The sequence below is a fragment of the Panicum hallii genome, chromosome 6 (genome assembly GCF_002211085.1).
Source record: "Panicum hallii strain FIL2 chromosome 6, PHallii_v3.1, whole genome shotgun sequence".
In the NCBI taxonomy this organism is placed as follows: domain Eukaryota; kingdom Viridiplantae; phylum Streptophyta; class Magnoliopsida; order Poales; family Poaceae; genus Panicum; species Panicum hallii.
In genome coordinates this window covers 42920086-42933049 of record NC_038047.1, presented here as the reverse complement: position 1 = coordinate 42933049, position 12964 = coordinate 42920086, and the positions used below count along the sequence as shown (strand labels likewise).

The 12964-nt window shown below is 44.5% G+C and overlaps 2 protein-coding genes across 2 annotated transcripts; one reads left to right on the top strand and one right to left on the bottom strand.

Annotated features, from left to right (window-relative positions):
* Nucleotides 1–268: 268 nt before the first annotated feature.
* Nucleotides 269–1406, bottom strand: LOC112896222 (NEDD8-specific protease 1-like). Its single transcript, XM_025964144.1, has one exon. It carries the CDS (start codon nt 1331–1333, stop codon nt 548–550), a length of 786 nt encoding a protein of 261 aa, XP_025819929.1. The 5' UTR covers nt 1334–1406; the 3' UTR covers nt 269–547.
* Nucleotides 1407–2831: 1425 nt separating this feature from the next.
* On the top strand, nt 2832–12254 carry LOC112896221. The gene is made up of 14 exons (XM_025964143.1): nt 2832–3264; nt 3888–3987; nt 4130–4257; nt 4494–4674; nt 4776–4888; nt 6254–6337; nt 6412–6460; nt 6545–6636; nt 7045–7174; nt 7564–7640; nt 7730–9360; nt 10497–10841; nt 10926–11656; nt 11775–12254. Exons 1-13 carry the CDS (start codon nt 3236–3238, stop codon nt 11447–11449), a joined length of 3483 nt encoding a protein of 1160 aa, XP_025819928.1. The 5' UTR covers nt 2832–3235; the 3' UTR covers nt 11450–11656; nt 11775–12254.
* Nucleotides 12255–12964: the final 710 nt, after the last annotated feature.

Here is a 12964-nt window from a genome sequence, read left to right as displayed (position 1 = left end):
TAGCTCTCAAATTCTGAAGTTGAAGTTCTAGTGAATATTAGTTTCAGGAAACCATACTTCGATTGTTCAAACAATCAAACAGTTCTCCCTTTCCAACCAACTCCCAAGTATCATCCAAACACACCTGCACTCAGTCAGCATCCAAAGGCACGGAACATAAACACATCTTAGATAGTGCTGCTGAATTGGTCAGTCATCGAGCATAAGCCATAAACTCCAACCCAATCCATCCATACTCAACTAACTTGCAAGCATAAGCACTGTAAGATTGTGATATCTTGATCAATGATCATTGGCAATATTTGTCGATTTGTAACAGGCTTTTGCTAAAACTTTACTCACAAAAGGGACAAATGTGATTTTCCAAAACTTTGCTTACACAAGTGTGTATGCTCTGCTTGTTCTTCCTCTTCGCAAAGAAGCCGATACAGCAAGAAACCCCTTGACTAAGATCAAAAAGAGCAACCAAACTTGAGAAACCAGTGTACTATCAGGTAAGCTATTGCGTGTCGTCCCTATCGATCTTACAGAGACACAACAATGAACCTCAATCAGTGTTGCTTGTCTTGTTGCCCTCGGATGCTGAACTGGCATTGGCCTTGTCTTGGATGAGGGTGGTGATTAGTTGCAGCAGCTCGCCCCTCATGGCCTCGACACTGTCGGCTTCCACCTCCGTCCTCACCGCCTCGAACCAATCCCCTCCCCGGTGGCCGCCATGGCCACTCTTCCACCAGCCACAGATGGCCCTGGCGATGGCCATGACGTAGACGCCGCAGTCGTAGCCGTTGGGCTGCCTCGGGGTGGGCCCCTCCACGACCGGCACAGCGCCCCTCCTCCTCGAATCGCTCTGGAGGAGCAGGGGGCGGAGCGTGTCGGCGAGGTGGCTGGCGACGGGGAGGTTGGGCGCGCCGCGGATGCTGTCGTGGTGGACGAAGCGGGGGCCGGATGGGCTGGTGGTGTTGTCGAGGACGAGGAGGGTCCAGTGGGAACCGCCCTCGGGGACGGAGGCGTCGGGGTTGTCGTTGACGGGGAGCAGCACGAGGCGGCGGGAGGCGAGGCGGAGCGGCTCCGCTATGGCAGCGACGGAGGCCGGGTCGGGGAGGTTGGAGAGAAGGTAGGGGATGGAGGGCGGGAGCAGGAGGAGGTCGTCGCCGAGGCCGGCGGAGAGGTGGGCGAAGTAGAAGGCGATGATGCGGTCGTTGATGAAGCGGGGCCCGCGGAGGATGGCGAGGTCGGAGCGGATGAGCACGGCGTCGCCGTGGCTCAGCACCCGCTCCTCCCCCTTCTTCTCGCCGCCGGTGGAGGTGGAGGCGGGGCGGGAGCCCAAGCCCATCGCCGCCGCGGCGGATTCCTTGCGCGCTGCGCCTTCTCTCTCTCTCTCTTTGTTTTTTTTTTTGTGAAATGGCTGCGCCTTCTCTCGATGAACCAACGCGACCCGATCCAAGTTGTGGGAAGCCAACTCCGTCGGGTTCCCAGGCGCACGGGCCGGTGTGTGTCTTTGAATATTAGTCCTGAGGAAAAGAGAAAAATGAGCGAATCGCTGTGAGGGCAGTTCATGTAATTTACAAAAAGTTCGGGTCGTGAAAAGGAAAGTGGAATTTGATTACGGGTGGCCGGCAGTGTGAATGTGCGATGCACCGTACACGCACCATTTTGAAGTTGTGGGGGGTCCACATGTCGGTGTGCGATTTGGCATGGGATCTGGTTACTGAAAGTAGTTGGGTGTACATTGCACAAAGCGACTTTGGGCTACTTTTCATTTTCAGCAATGTCAAGTACTAACTGCTAATGCTAAAAGAATGACAAGCTAGATCTTCTGCGGCTGCGCAATTATGGTATAAAAACTATGGCTACGACGACTACGTACGAGTTCTCTTGGTGATTACATCGCTGCCACGTATTCTAGAGATCTATGAGGTAGATGTGCTCGAATGTTGCACAAAACTTAATTTTCTTTTTTCATAATAGATATTTCTTGACATAAAGTTGATTTCGACTATAGGAATACGAGAGATGGTTAATAGTTTCACATCTTGTCATTGGGTAAAATATGTATCATGTTATTTAGGTGTGCACACGTATCAAACCTATGCATGCACGACTATTCTGCGATCAAATCAACCATAGCTCTATACATATTGGGCATAGCATGATGTACAGAATATTTCTAAAATTACTTGGAGATTATGTAGTAGTGAAATGCAAGTTTGATCAGCAACTTTTGCTAACTGGATGACAGTTCAATCTCTTCTAGTTGATTCAGCCACTCTGATTTAACTGTGCGGTGGTCAGACATGAGATATAGTTTTTCTTTTCATTTTGATTTCGCTCGACGACTAGCCCCACTCCACCCTACGTGGTGTTGTTCACCTGCGGCTATAACGCCTCCGCATGATTTTGCCTTGTTTTTTTTTATCGACAACCGCATTTATATTGCTATCTCCCCTTCTTTCACCTCGTCTTCACCCTCACTAATTTTGCGATATACGAGACTCACTAAAACTTAGAAATAAATGTTAAAAAAAATCTAGTATCAAGGAACTACTCTATAATAATAATATTATCTATAATTAACGTGGATGAAGTTACGTTGAGCTGCTATCTACAAAGTTTGTGGGTGCCCTAACCCTAACGCGGTGACAGCACTCCGTCGGTTCTAGCGACGGCGTCATTCGGCAGTTATTAGGAAGCTTCTTTCCTTTTCTTTTCCTGCATAATTGGCTGCTGATGCCTGATAGTAGTAGATAGACCGCAAGATCAATATCTAACGGTGCGCCGCTGCATGGCACGGTGGCAGCTTGCCTAGAATCTGCCTGCGCCTCCTCACCTCTTCTTCCTCCACCAGCGACGCGCACCACCGCACACAACATCTTCCCTGTTCCCTGCTGCCTACCCTGCCCAGCGCACCACCACCGCACGGCGCACGCAAGGAAGTCGGAACTCGGAAGCCCCACTCATTATTTCGTCCGACCTCGATCCCCCTCCATCCACTCGCCGGATTCGTCGACTGGAGTTGAAACCGGATCCCGCGGTTGCGCCCCGACCGCCGTCTCTTGCCCCGTCGAGGCGTCCCGTCAGCCAGGCCCCGCACCACCGCTTGGCGAGACGTTTTGACTGGCCTGAACACCGGCGAGGCGGCAATCCCTCTCTATCCTCATCGCCCCCCTGCCCCTGCGCTCCCCGTCCCGTCGCCGTCGCCGCGGGCCTCGATTGGAGTTAGAAGTCAATTAGGAGGATGGATCACCACCTGCAACATCAACTCAGGCACGCAATCCTCTCCCTCTCTTCTCTTGCGGTTTCTCGTTTTTTGGTGTTGGATTGGATTGGACTGCTGGACCTGAGCTCCGATTCGTGGCGGGCGGGGCTGAGTAGCGCGGTAGGGTGGGGGGCAGAGCAGCGGATGGGAGGGACGCGTCGTAGCACAGAGAGGAAAGCGAGATGTTGAAGAAGTCGTGTCAGATCGATCGGTTCGGGAGTCGAAACGGGTTCACGATGGGCTTTTTTACTGGGAGAAAACCAGTGCTGAATCTGGAATCGCAAAGGAATCAGTGGTGCGAGGGCAAAACGTCGGTGCGAAAATCGACATAGCAGCCAGATGAAATCAGCTTTGCAGCATTGGGTCTTTTTCCCTCCTCATATATTTCTAGCTGTAGATTTAGGTTCGATGACTGATTTGCTAGAATTGGGCAAAGTTTGATGACCTCTGTTTATTGGACGCTTTAATGTCTGAGTTATTTCTTTTGTGCTTAATATTTGGGATCTCAAGCTGCTGATACAATAGCTTAACGATTGATTGCAGTAGGTGTCTTATCTGTTTTGATCTGGGGTGTCTTCTTCTTCCTCATTGGGATTCTAACAGCTCTTCCTTTTGACTTCTCATCAATCAGTACTACCATGAGCGACGATGGAGACCATACCTGCCCACTCTGTGCTGAGGAGATGGACATCACTGACCAGCAGCTCAAGCCATGCAAATGCGGATATGATGTATGTATATCAATAATCCTCCTATCCGATCAATCAGACTGTATGCCTTTGCCGCTGCCTCTGCAGCAGCCACAACCACTATGAGCTCAAGCAGCTAACTGCCATTTACTCCATTTTTCCTGTTTATGTATCAACTCTTCAGATTTGCGTCTGGTGCTGGCACCATATCATAGACATGGCTGAGAAGGAGGAGACAGAGGGCCGTTGCCCTGCATGTCGCACTCCCTATGACAAGGACAGGATTGTCAAAATGGCTGCCACTTGTGAGAGGTTCGTCACAAACTTTCAGCAGCCAAGCTTTCTTTCACCCTCCTAATGCTTCTGTTCTTATCAATCAATTTGTGTTTTACTTCTACAGACTATAGCATTTGGGATTACCCTTTTATCATGCGAAACATGCAAATATAAATCCTTTCAGCTTTTATTTCAGTTCAGTTAACATTACCCACTTGTGAAAGGTGTATTGTAATAGCATGTTCCCGCTACGTTCATTTTCATGGAAACAGGACGGTGGCAGATAAAAATGCAGAGAAGAAGCACAAGACCCAAAAGGTTAAGCCAAAGGTGGCAGCGGCAGCAGCAGCAGCAACATCCGTAGAAGCTAAGAAGCATCTGGCTGGTGTCAGGGTTATCCAGAGGAATCTGGTGTACATAATCGGACTACCTGCACATTTGTGCAATGAGAGTGTGAGCACCATATCATTATTCACAATTAGATCCATCCAAGTTATGCTACATGTTTAAATTTTAGTTCTCATACCAACACTACTATTTTTTTTTTGTTTTAGGTTCTTGAGCGTAGAGAATACTTTGGACAATATGGGAAAGTTTTGAAGGTTTCAGTTTCCCGTCCTACTGGACCTCCTTCCCAGCAGGCATCAGCAAACAACAATATTAGTGTGTATGCCTCTTTGAACCTCATGTTGTACATACATGATCTGTTCTTGCTTCATATGCAGAGACATTATTTAGGTTTTGTCAACCAGTTTGATATATCAAATAGTTATCCTCCACTTTATGCAATTGCATGCGTCAAGTTTGAATGCTTCATTGTCATGCTAGAGCATTAGTATTATAAAAAGTAAATTGAGACTAAAATTGTATTTGACAGTTTTCTACTGAACTTGGTGAAAAAGATGACAATTATATCCATATTCATTTTAAGGTCTTACCTACTTAGTAGTGTGACTTGCCTGTGGCTACCTTATTTATATAACCATATCTGAAAGTAACATTGGTTTCGTCATTGCCAACATAAGGAGAAATATCTCTTTATTGCTGTGATTTCTGGGAGTTTCAGATAGATGCAAAGCATCTTTTCAGTCGGTGCTTGATTTCTGCATCATCGATGACAGACCTACCTGATTCTTCTGGATGGTACAATCCACTGTATCTGGACTAAGTTGAAACCCGATCCTACATGTGTAGATATAGAATAGAAGAATTTCTTTAAATGAGATGGCAGTTTTTTTATTTGGTTCGAGAGCATTGTTGGTTTCCTGGCAATGTAAGATATCTTCTTTGGTTTCTGAGCGATTTCAAAAAGAGTTGCTGGATATATTCTGAAACAGTGTTATGCCAGCAATATGAGCAGTAGAATAACTTGAATAATAAAATTGAGGCCTCTAGAATATGTCATTATGTGTACTCAGCAATATAGTAGCTCACTGTTTGGGCTTCATCAGTGTAGAAATTACTGTGTATGTTGAAGTTCGCATGCTTGCAGCATGTCTAACACACTGTTTCTCATCAACACTTTCTTTACATAATTTCTTCCCATGTGTTGGTATGTTGCTGTGACTTCTTGGTTTAGCTATGCTTATACATGGCATGCAGTAACATAAACCAATTAGTTTTCCCTGAAGGTTGCATCTTATAGTGCCCACTTATTTGTTTCAGATATAGATAATCATGGTCCTAAATTGTTTAAGAACCTTGGGTATTATTTTTTTGTGTGTTGCTACAAATTACTAACATTCACATAAGTTGTGTTGCGTTCAGCGAAAGCATCTAAACTTTGACCACCAATACCTCGTGATATAGTTAGATCGAATATTGAAAATGATATAAGCATATTTGTCTTGAATGTAGTTTGTAAATATGTTACAATAGAGACATGCAGTTAAAAGGTACACATTGGTGACAGTGTGGAAGTTTAAAACATCATTTATTTGTGACGGCAGGCAGTGATGTGTTTGTATAAGAGTTCGATTCAGAAGTTCTGCTCTTGTTTAAACAATGACTGATTACTGTCAAATGTGTACAGATATATTACTTATGCCAAAGAAGAGGAGGCCATCCGTTGTATTCAAGCTGTACACAATTTTGTTTTGGAAGGGAAAATTTTAAGGTGAGCTTCTATACTTTGTCTCTTCCAGAAATTTTACACGATGTGTTAACTCTAATGGTTGTTGACTGTTGCAGAGCATGCTTTGGTACTACGAAATATTGCCATGCATGGCTGCGGAACATGGTACGTTTGTTGCTTCATTCTGATAGCTTTATTTTCTAGTACTCTACCTAATCCTTTCATCCTGAATGTTTCTTGACTTTCCAGACATGTGGGAATCCAGATTGTCTCTATTTGCATGAAGTAGGTGGTCAGGAGGATAGTTTCACTAAAGATGAGGTTATCTCAGCATATACGAGGTAGTACTGAGCTATTTTAACTGATGTTCTGGAACTTCAATTTCTTGTTCTGCTTCCTTCACTCAGTGTAGCCCTAAGCCACTGTCCGAGTCCTGGCTATTGCTTTCCTTCTCTGCATACACTACTTGTACACGTATTATGGCTCTGTTTGGCATTACGGTTGCTTTTTAAAACCACCATTTATGTTTCCACTTTTGTTTGGAGTAACATAGTTACTCCTAGTCCCTTGGAACAATACAAGCAAAATCTTACTATGTATAAGCTATTGGTATTCTGTGTATAATGGTATGACTGCTTCAATGTGGATGTCTAATATATTAAGTACTTCTTTGATAAATAACTTTGTGCTAAATCAATTTTCATAGCATCAATTGTTACTTTCCATTCACTCTTCTACATTTCTATCAGGACCAGGGTCCCCCAGATGGCATCTAGTGTTTCGCAAAGACGTGCAGGCACTGTACTGCCTCCTCCAGCTGATGATTTCTCTTACAGTGCGGTGGTATCAGCCAAGCATACAATCAAGAATGGAACACTTGTATGTTTTTTATGCTGAAATTTCAAAATTCATCTGAAGACATGTCGTTTTTTTTTAAGTTTCATGCTGCTTTCCAGTCTAGGTTAATCTGTTGTACTCCCTCTAGTTTTTTTTACATGTCACATTAGGTTTGTCTTAAGTCAAATCCGTTCAACTTTGACTAAGTTTATAAAAAAAATATAACAACATGAATACTGTCAAATATATTCACTATCAAAATATATTTCATGGTGGGTTCAATGAAACAAATTTGGTATTGTAAATGTTGTTATATTTTTCCATAAATTTGGTCAAAGTTGAACAAATTTTACTTAGGCCAAAGCTAACGGAGGGAGTATTTTCTTATGTGTTGGCTTACATACTGCATTCAATGGCCTTTTTGTCTGCAGAATACCAACAACCAGCCCAGACTTTCACCTCCAAATAGTAGTTCTGGGAGGTCCACGCTTCCACCAGCTTCCTCGTGGTATGGTACCTCTAGGAGTGCTCCGCTATCTTTCACTATATATTGAAAATGAGAACTGTGTTATTGATCCCCCCCCCCTCTATGTGCAGGGGGCATCGTGATTTGAATGCTAGGACAACAGCTAATGGGGTAACATCAACACCGTCTCAAACGAAATCAAAATCAGAGCCACAAATTAATTCATTTTCTAGTTCTTCAACTATTTCAAATACAATAATACCTTCTTCTTGGAATGATGATACAAGTACAGCGCCAAAAATGTCTGAAGGACGGCAAGTGTCAGACCAAGATCGTGCATCCAAAACCATAGAGCCGTATAAGCCTGGTATTGTGAAGGAAACACATTCTCTATCATCACTGGACATAGACTTCTCCTCAATACCTTCAGCTTGGAATGACGATGACATTGTAGTGTCAGATGGCATGTCAAAAGGAAGCGAGGAAATTCAAGCTGCGAAAGAAAATGGAAAGTTAACCCATCTAGCGTACAAGTCACCAATATCACCTAAGAAAGACGTGACAATGAACATTACCAGCAAACGTCTTTCAGATTTGGTATCAGATCTAGCAATATTGAAATCAGATGTGAAGACTGGTGATGGTGATAGCTCAGTTACCAAGATTACTCCTAAAAGCCCTACTTCAGCTGTTGTAAACTGCCAATCTTGTCTTGCTGCTGATGAGAAAATTCTAGAGGATATTGGACCCAGGGAGACTGACATTGAGAAGCTATCTGTTCAGATATCTTCAATAAAGTTAGATGGCAATGATGAGGCTCATAGTATGGCTGGAAATCATCAACCAGCTGCAATGCCATGCACGTCTGTTACCATACCCATAGGTCAGAATTTTGGCAGAGGCCAATCTCATATGAAGCTTGATGAGCTCCTACATTCAGAAAATAAGGATACGGTTCTCTCTAGTCAATATGGTTCTGATAACCATCTTGATTGGACTTCAGAGCAGCAAAGTTGTTGTGCTACTTCATTAAATGATATAGTAAATTCCACAGTGGTCACTGACAAACTTCATAGTAGGCTGATGGATGGTTCAGACCAACCATCATATTCATCATTTGCCGGGTTTCCTAATACATTAGGCACTTCACTGTGGAATGATACAGAAAGTAACCCTGCATTGATGATTGGTACTAGAACTTCTTCTCAGATGCAGAGTGGGTTTTCTTCAATTGATAAGGCTCGTGCCTTGTTAAATGGAGATCAAGATGGGCGAGGGACTGTATATACACCTGGTAATATTTCTGGACATCCTGGAATGGGAAGTCATCAGCCTGGTGCAATGGGTTCAGTAAGATCTGGTAGTGTAGGAAGTTTTGACAAGACCATAAGTGTAAATAAGGATGAGAGCAGAATAATTTCTGATATGTTGTCATCAGAGTTTAATCTGTGGGATGATTCATTTTTGCCTGCTAACAATTTTCTTAGGATGCTTAGAGAATCTGAAAATAATGATGTCCCTTTCACCGCGCCTTCATGGAAATCAGGATCTGGCAGCAGAGAGTCCAGATTTTCGTTTGCTAGACAGGATAACCAAGGGAACTCGGATTCATCTCTCAGAAACTGTGCTAGTGATCAAACTTTCAGTTTGCTACCCCAGATTTCTCGAGGAAATTTTTACCAGAATGGTCGTGCATTCCAATCTCTGGACAATGATGCTTCCAATAGCAACTCTCTTGCTACGTCAGATATGGCAACTACTGGTGAGTACTACCTTTTCACTTCTGCACCTGATTGAGCAAAATGATGAGTACTGTAGTTGAATGATCTTATTCTGTTGTTGCACTTTTTTCATTCAACATTGGTCAGATTCTGGCTCGTGCAAATGGATGTTGATCTATCTTTCTATCCTCTAATCTTGACAACAAACAAGGCCCTCTTTAATTAGAACCATTTGATGGCTTTAGCCAAAACAGTGTTTGTTAAGCTAGAGAGACACCTCATGGGGTGCAAAACCTGCTTTGTCCACACTACACACAAAAAACATGTGGATGCTGTTGTAACCGTCAAAATTACAACTTACTCTTCTATGAGTCTTAGCAGTTTGGATTTTAGGAAATTTAAACGGCATGCAAACATAAACAACTACACCTTTGGCCAAATGCCTCTGACTTGTTACTGTTCTGAATATCTAAATTCCAATGCACCTATAACTGCATGTCAGCAAGACTGCAAGCACATACGAAACTCCATAATTGCTTGACACCCTGCGCATTGTTTCATTGAGTACACACCCTGCGCATCAATACTCACTGACACCCTGGCTTGGTCAACTCTATGCTCTGGTTCTCAGCCAACGAGCCCCAGTATCTGGTGAGTATTAACGCTTTTTAAGAACTGAATCCATCATTGTTTGGAGAAGCGCATATTAAGTGCCGTTTAGTTTCAAAACATTTGCAGGGTAGCTTTTGCTATTTCACAGATTTTGGAGCATAGGCCAGATGTATGCTCTACCCCTCAAGTTTTTGTGCTAAACTGCTATTTAAACATTTGGAATGACACATATGGTGTATTTATAAAGTCCATACGTTTATAGAACTCTGGAATATTATTGCTCAGTTAATAAAGGATAGCAAAAAAATCATCTACAAAATATTTTCGGTAGATTTTTGCACATCGTGGTATGAACAGGTCAATGTATGTGGTGAGATTAATGTTCAGGAACAGTAGGTTGCTTCATGTTCATGTATAAAACTGTAACAAGTCGGGGCTAATATTTTATATTGTTTATTTGAGTTTAGGGGTGGGTGGATTGTTGATCTATTGGTGGTAGTTCTGTAACTTTGATGTTTTCACCAGTGATAAGTTTGTGTGCTTATGAAGTATTTTGCTTTCTCAGGTTCATCAAGATCTAAAATATCTGCACCCCCAGGATTTTCAGCACCAGCAAGAGTCCCACCTCCTGGATTTCCTTCCCAGGATGGTCTGAATCCCCCTCCTGGGTTCTCTTCTGGAATTTCATCTCAGGAAGTGTATAAGACCCCACCGAGGTTGCCTTCTCCATTTTCTTCTGGATTATCATCCCAGGATGGGCCTAATCCTCCTTCTAGATCCTTCTCTGCATTTTCTTCTGGACTTTCATTACAGGATGGGCCCAACCACCCTTCTAGATTCCCTTCTGCATTTACCTCTGGATTTTCATCACAGGATGGGTCTAATCAGGTGTATGGCTCAATGTACCCAGGTTTGTTTACTTTCTCAATATCTCTGTTTGCCTTTTCTCTCAAAACAAGTTCAACTTCTCATACCTTTTTGCGGTTCTTGACAGAAACTCTTCTCCGGGAAAATGTTTTAGGCAGCAACATTCCGTTTGGTAGGCACACAAATGACATAGAATTTAATGATCCTGCCATACTGGCAGTGGGAAAAGGGCGGATGCCTGGAATTGGTGATTCAGGGCTGGAGATGAAAAATACCCATGCTTTTCCAGCCCACTTGCAAACATCAAATAATGATCCAAGGTTTCAGTTACAGATGCAACCGAATGTGCAGCCTCATCAAAACTTGAGATTCACAGACCATATGCATGATGCCTTCAATCCTATGAATGATAATTATCTGGCGTCCAGATATTTACAGCAGAGCCATGGTCCTGTATCCCCTTATGCGCAGATGCCGCAACAACGCAGAAACTCACAGCTTACAAATGGTCACTTGGATGGGTGGAGTGATTTGGGACAAGGGAATAACAACCTTATGTCAGACATGTCGAGGATGCTATATCCAAGTGAAGTGAACAACTTGCACATGCTGGGTTCAAATGATATCTATACCAGAGCCTTTGGAATGTGATTGTCTTGTGGTAGATTTGTGACTTTGAGCTTACATGTTCTAACTTGGGGCATTTGTTGAGCTGTGAAAGTATCTGTTCGCGCAGCACGTAGTTTACCCGAGGGTGGATAGTGGTGCTGAGCTCATGAGCTTGCATTTGTGTGTTTATTGGTATCGAAGTTTACAGACATGAACCTTCCAGACCTTTGAAACTACCAGGACTACCAGGTATGCATGCCATTGATTAGTTTTTGCTAGGAAAAAAACCCTTAGGAAAGCAGCTCCTCTATGTATTGGTGCGCATACAAGTTGCTGATTTCCCTTTGGTTTATTGGTTGTTGATCAGGTTCTTTCTCTTTTATGATATGCGAAGCGAGTGAAAAGAAAGATGCATCAAGAAGAGCAAAGCAGCTGAAGTTGAAGTAGATTATGAAGAAGCTACTGTGGCTTGGCTTGATTTGGTGATACATTGTGTTTTCTTCGTGCATGATGGTATCCGTGTGTGTTCCTCCCTCGTTTCCTTTTCTGTTGGTGCACAAAAGCCTGGTTTGCTCTAAGCAACCGTGCAGAGGTTTGTTTGCTTAGTGTCTGGCTGGCTTAGTACATGCGTGTTGTGTAGACTTTTGGTTTGCTGTTGTTACACCCCGAGTTACCTACTACAGAATGGGGTAGGGAATAACTGTTACTGGAGCGCGAGCTGCGCGGCGCTGTTTACTGGAAGAGTCGTGTAGCTCCATTTGTCAGGTCTTGTAAAGAGATTTTTGGTACTCAATTCTTGGCTCTCTTTTGAGCAGTAGAAAGAAATGTGACACAGATCAAAGACGAAGAGCATCTGTGGCGTGCTATAACTGAGGAGAGCACAATTGATGTGATGAATTGTGGATTTGTGTTTGACAACGGAGAGGTTTTTTCTGCCGCTTCGGGCCTTGTTGGCTGAGAAACGGTAGGGTGACGAAGTGGAACCTCGAACCTTGACTGGGGAGCAGCGGCCTCGGCGCCGCATGGGGTTGTGCAGGTGTGCGTGTGCCGCGGCCTGTTGCGATTCTGTGGGTCGGAGTCGGACCGCGCGGCGCTAGATGGGCAGTGTGGGCCGTGCAACGGAGAGGACGGCGAGCCAGATGGGCATGGGCTGTTGCCAGCAGCCCCAACCAGGCTGAGCCGCCGGGGCGCAGGCAGCGCGCACGAGCTCCGGGACACCGGCAAGGACCTGCGTGCGTTCGCATCGACGTCGATGCAATGGCCTCAAATCGGCTGGCAGCGCACAGACCTGTCCGGCAGACGGCATTTCCTCCTGCCTCCCAGAATTCCAAAACATACAGCTACGACACGCACAATGGTAGCGCCGAGCACGTGTAGCCCACGTACCACGGCGAACCAACCATACCCGCGCCCGTTGTTGACTTCGCGGCGCGCGCCACAAATCCGAGCCACCGTCCCGTCCCATCGCAGATTCACAGCGCAACGAACCCGTTGCCTGCCACGACTCCAAAGCCTGCACTCCTCTCCTCCTGCGGCGATCGATGGTACGTGCGTGCG